At 31.2% G+C, this 6,476-nt stretch overlaps 1 protein-coding gene across 1 annotated transcript in view; it reads left to right on the top strand.

The window, feature by feature from the left end:
- The window catches only part of LOC106458498 (transmembrane protein 245-like), a 40,167-nt gene that overhangs the window by 27,092 nt on the left and 6,599 nt on the right, over positions 1-6,476 (top strand). The window contains exons 8-11 of the mRNA XM_013918019.2: positions 859-981; positions 3,281-3,518; positions 3,919-4,093; positions 5,795-5,972. Coding sequence (XP_013773473.1) covers positions 859-981; positions 3,281-3,518; positions 3,919-4,093; positions 5,795-5,966 — 708 coding nt within the window. The 3' untranslated portion in view covers positions 5,967-5,972. The remainder of the gene's footprint in view (positions 1-858; positions 982-3,280; positions 3,519-3,918; positions 4,094-5,794; positions 5,973-6,476) is intronic.

Here is a 6,476-nt window from a genome sequence, read left to right on the forward strand (position 1 = left end):
ATAAATGATTAGAGTATACTAAACTTTACACATTATGCAGGCTACACTAACATGACGTTTAGGTGGTTCGTTTAACTATTATACGTGAGGTACGTTTTTGGGAGGGCGGTTAATGAAAGCTTTCCAAAACACGACATTAATTTCTTGACAACCTAATATTATTCTGTCTTTTTAATAGTTTATGTTTAGTTACTATTTTAAGGCCATGAACATTTGTTGAAACTGTGAGTGAATGAGTGTGTGTGCATTGCTGTCTAGATTATTTTTAATTGTAACTCAATCCAATGAGTGCTATTAATTTAATAACAAAAAAGTTTTTTTGCATTGTACAGTCAGGCTGCATATAATTTTGAGGATTGACTGATAACAGTTATGTATTTGTTACTTGTATGTCTTCTAAACTGGCTTAATTTTATATTCAACTTGAAACTAAGATTTCTAAAGGTAAAGTTAATAAATGTTTTGATAGAACAATAAATGTAGATGATAGATTTGGTTATTGTTACTCAATTAATAAAGATAATAAAGAAGTTGTTTACATATGTTTTTTTTATCATGTATTAAAACCTACTTTGTGATACTCTACACTATATGTTTTTCATTTAGTGGTAGAACATTTAAGTTGTTTTAACATTTCATCTTACAAAAAAGCTATTGTGTAAAATTTATTAAATGTTTTCAAATGTATGCTCAAGTTCATGGATCACAAAAAAGACATTTTTAAAAATTTATCAACGTCAGAAAATGTTAGAAAGTAAGAAATTGTTATTTTTTGTCAAAGAGTACTTCAAGCTTTCAGATCAATATTTTGACATCACTTTGTAAAGAAAATGCAGTAATGATTGTGTTTTACTGTAGGTATTAGAATCTGTTTGGACAGTTATTATCAATAACTTCAGTCTAGCATTTAGTAGCCTGACAGCAATCTTCTCCTTACTGTTTGGAGGAGGAACAGCTCTTCTGAATTTTCTTCTTGATTTCGTGAGTATCGAACTTTAAAAGTTTTAGGTATTTAGTAATTTCTGTGTAACTTGTAGATGACAGTATTTTTTGATGAATTGCAATGTTTGATAGGCAGTGAATTAAAGAAAAGTGAATTTATTGTAGGTGTAATGACAAACATCATTTACCTTACTTCAATCATTACTCTGGGATCCTTCCCTTTTTGACCTTCCTAAAATTCTTTTTTTTTGTTTAGTATTGAAAATTGTTTACCTTTGTGCAAGTTTACTTGTCTAGTAATTTGCATGTAATATTGTACTGCACCCATTGTTAGAATCATCCTTGACTATAATTGCATGAAACAATGTACTATTTTCATTGTTAGAATCATCCCTGACTATTAATTGCATGTAACATTGTACTACATCCATTGTTAGAATCATCCTTGACTATTAATTGCATGTAACATTGTACTACATCCATTGTTAGAATCATCCTTGACTATAATTGCATGTAACAATGTGCTATGTCCATTGTTAGAATCATCCTTGACTAGTAATTGCATGTAACTTTGTACTACATCCATTGTTAGAATCATTTTTGACTATTAATTGCATGTAACATTGTACTACATCCATTGTTAGAATCATCCTTGACTATTAATTGCATGTAACATTGTACTACATCCATTGTTAGAATCATCCTTCACTATAATTGCATGTAACAATGTGCTATGTCCATTGTTACAATCATCCTTGACTAGTAATTGCATATAACATTGTACTACGTTCCTTGTTAGAATCATCCTTGACTATAAATGCATGTAACATTGTACTACATCCATTGTTAGAATCATCCTTCACAATAATTGCATGTAACATTGTACTACGTCCATTGTTAGAATCATCCATGACCGTAATTACATGTAACATTGTACTATGCCCATTGTGAGAATCATCCTTGACTATTAATTGGATGTAACATTGTACTATGTCCATTGTTAGAATCATCCTTGTCTATAATTGCATGTTACAATGTGCTATTTCCATTGTTAGAATCATCCTTGACTATAAATGCATGTAACAATATACTGTGTTCATTGTTAGAATCATCCTTGACTATTAATTGCACATAACATTGTACTACATCCATTGTTAGAATGATTCTTGTCCATAATTGCATGTAACATTGTACTACGTCCATTGTGAGAATCATCCTTGACTATTGATTGCATGTAACATTGTATTACATCCATTGTTAGAATCGTCCTTCACTAGTAATTGCATTTAACATTGTATTACATCCATTGTTAGAATCATCCTTGACTAGTAATTGCGTGTAACATTGTACTATGTCCATTTCTGGAATCATCCTTGACTAGTAATTGCATGTAACATTGTACTACATCCATTGCTAGAATTATCCTTGACTAGTAATTGCATGTAACATTGTACTACATCCATTGCTGGAATCATCCTTGTCTGTAATTGCATGTAACATTATACTACATCCATTGCTAGAATTATCCTTGACTAGTAATTGCATGTAACATTGTACTACATCCATTGCTAGAATTATCCTTGTCTGTAATTGCATGTAACATTGTACTACATCCATTGCTAGAATTATCCTTGTCTGTAATTGCATGTAACATTGTACTACATCCATTGCTGGAATCATCCTTGACATCCCTGATAGATTTTCAAAAATTTGAAGAAGGTATAATAATAGTATTCCAACCACACTACATTTGTCACATCCATTACCAGTTATGCATTTTGCTCAATTCTAAGATAGTTTAAATTAATGGCATGTATCTAAGAATAAGATCTATGGTACCTTTAATATAATGAATTAAAATGAATATATTATATATGTAAATGTTTAAAGGACATATCATATATAAATGCTTCCAATGACAGAGGTTTTATGCTTCAGGACCATTTACTAAAAATAAGTTTTATTTTTCGTAATAGTTTTTATATTTTCAAATAGCTCAGTGGTAAGCTTAAGGACTTATAAACACTAAAATTCAGGGTTCAATCTCAGTGATGGGCACAATGCAGATAGCCATTTGTACAGCTTGGAACTTAAGCAAATCAAATCAATTACAATTAGAAATAAAATATTGCTCGAAAAAGCTTCATGAAAATTGTTTTAAAGTGTTTTTACTTTGATTTCTAATGAAACATACTTAGCTTGTATGTGACCAAAATATCATGAATTAGTTTCAGACTTTTTTTGTACGTATCATTAATTCACATAATCATATGAATCTTTTCTGTCTGGAGGAAACTTGGTTCACATAAGGTTTATTCACATAAATGTTATTTTTTAGGTTGTATTTTCAACAGCTTTATTTTACTTGCTGTGTGCTAGTAATACTTGTTACAAGCCTGTGGAACTAGTCAGCAAGCTGCTGCCATCTGGTGGAGCAGGTAACAAAGTAGGAGATGTAGTGGAACAGTCCATAAATGGAGTATTTGCTGCTTCTTTCAAGATGGCTATGTTCTATGGTCTGTACACATGGCTGATTCACACCATTTTTGATGTTAATATCATATATATACCATCTGGTAAGTTAAGAAATTGTCAACTGTTTTGTGTATTTTTCAGCAGCTTTTCTAATAATGTGAAGATTTTCTTTTCGATGACACACTAACTACCAAAATAAATGAGCATCTTTGTATTTTGTTAATTATTTTAGATACAGCTTGAGAGATGATTTCACTTCTCTAAACTACTATAACATGAGTGAAAAGTTATTATACCAGTTAAATATTTTAATGTAGCTAACATTGTAAAGCAAGGATAAAGCAAACAATTGTTTGAGATTTTAAGTTTGTTGTCTGTAGTTGATAACCAAGTCAGTAATAAGACAAATTTTATTTGTAAGTCATCATTAGACACTTGTTTTAATGTCTTAATTTGCTTGGAATGATGTATTTAAGATGTGAAACTGTGTGTATTTTCCAGTTTTAGCTGCCATATTTGGGGCTGTCCCGTTTCTTGGTGCCTATTGGGCTTGTCTACCTGCAGTTTTGGAGCTGTGGTTGGTGAATGGACAAATATTTCGTGCAGGGCTCATGTTTATTGGGCAACTTGCTCCTTCTTCTTTTGTTGACAGTGCCATCTACAGTGAAATTAAAGGGTGTGTATCCTCTACAAATACATCACTATTAATCTGATGTAATTCAGCAATTTTTGATGTACTCAATTTCAGCGTATATTTGATAACTCTCAAATTTCATGGAATTTTTACCTAGTTTCAGATTGGTTTTCTTTGTAATTTCAAACTTTTTTTTTATTTAAAATTTTAAAATGTTTTTTTTTTTTCTTCTTTCTTCACAAATAGTTGTACATTATACATAGATATCCCATAGTAGATGGCCTAAAAATCTCAATTTCACTTTCACATGTTTCTTCTATAAGGGCTCAGCATGGCCAGGTGGTTCGGGTTTGAATCCCTATCACACCAAACATGCTCTCCCTTTCAGCCATGGAGGCATTATGATGTGACGGTCAATCTCACTATTTGTTGGTAAAAGAGTAGCCCAAGAGTTAGCAGTGGGTGGTGATGGCTAGTGCAGATAGCCCTCGTATAGCTTTGCGCAAAATTTAATACAAATAATTCTTCTATAATAAATGCTCAAATCTATTAAGGTATTGTGAGTTGCCTTCAAATTCAGTCTTCTTTTAAACTTAGTTGTTGAATTGCTTCAACAAGAAGGGAAATAAGATTTTCTTTGTATCCCTGATAGCTAATGATTAAAGTTACTTCAATTAGTTTCTCCGGGAAGTAAAGCTGTCGTTTATAACGTGACATTGTCCTCTGACCATCGTTCTACTGTATCAAGCCAACCACATTAGGAGGTTAAAGAAAATATTAAGAAAACTTTATAAGAAAATATATTCTACATGCTGACTTGAAAATTATTTTTGAAAAAATTCAAGAATTCTTTTTTCTTTTTTTTTTCAGTTAGGGACAAAATTCTTGTTCTTAAATGATTACATATTATTTAAAAAATATTTTTTCTTAAACATAACGGGACAATCAGTTTGTTATTCTAACAGTTTATGAAATGGCTTGTTGTTCTGGTGTTATCACAGAATTAGTCGAGTCTGCTTTTATTATTAATTTGGTTAAGAAACCTAAGTAAGGATTGTATTACATTATCATAAAATGATCATAGTATTTTTAATGGTTTAGTTTGTGTCAAGAGAAATAATACTTTTTTCTTTAAAAATGAAACTTGATCTTCACAGTATTTTTAGGAAAAGTTTAAATGACAATTTAAGCATAAATTCTATGTATTTTCGTACTAATATCTTTCTACTATCTACTGTTTTTTATTTTTCACACATCATAGAATTGTGCCATTATTCATACATTTGTCTTTCCTTTTAACATTTGTTCCTGCTATACTGGTTTCATACATTATTACAGCTGCTAAAGAGTTATAATTGTATTTTCTCAAAAAAAGCATGAATACTTTGATACATATAATTGAAAAATTAAACACAGGTTGAATTTTGTCACAAAAACATAAATGGCTACCCAGTGGTACAGCGGTATGTCTGCTGACTACAACGCTAGAATCCGGGTTCGATACCCTTGGTGGGCAGAGTACAGATAGGCCATTGTATAGCTTTGTACTTAATTACAAACAAACAAAACATAAAAACTATACTACCATCGAAATATGTATAATTTTAGTCACCCTCGTGTATATTTTGATGTTCCTTCCAGTTTTTCCAGCTAATATTTACCACCAAGTCATATATTAATCATTTAGATAGCATCTTTGACTCATACTCAGCAATATAATATGTGTTTTTTTTGTCTGATTAGGGGTGGTCATCCATATCTCACAGGATTGGCTATAGCTGGTGGAGTCTTTTGTTTAGGGTTCCGAGGTGCTTTGTTTGGACCAATGCTTCTGTGTTTATTGATGGTCGCCATCAACATGTACAGTTCAGTAATGCAGGGAACATCTGGTACAGAATTAGGACCAGGTATATAAAAAAAGGTAAATAACTCAAACATTATAGTTTTGTCCTTTTTTCAGTTGGCTATAGAAATATGTGGTATTTATTGGTGCTTTATATTCACAATGTAATGAGCTTCTCCTGCATCAGTTTTTTTATGGACTTTAGTCATATTTGATAGCAATGTTATAAAAGGTGTACCGTATTTTTTGGTGTATAGGACGCACTTTTTTACCCTAAAATTTGATGTCAAAATCTGCTTGCGTCCTATACACCGAAGGTATGAATAATATATATGTATTCAAATTCAATGACGAGGAACCCACTTTGAGACTAATAATGGTTGGAGATGGCTTGAATGGGTAATGAAGAAAACTTTAATATAAGTTTAACATAACAGCAAATGTACAACGTTTCAACAGGGTTTTGTACCTGATGATGACAAAACCTTGTCGAAACGTTGTACATTTGCTGTTAAGTTAAACTTATATTAAAGTTTTCTTCATTACCCATTCAAGCCATTTCCAACCATTAATATACACAAG

This window comes from Limulus polyphemus, unplaced genomic scaffold (assembly GCF_000517525.1).
Source record: "Limulus polyphemus unplaced genomic scaffold, Limulus_polyphemus-2.1.2 Scaffold477, whole genome shotgun sequence".
Lineage (NCBI taxonomy): Eukaryota > Metazoa > Arthropoda > Merostomata > Xiphosura > Limulidae > Limulus > Limulus polyphemus.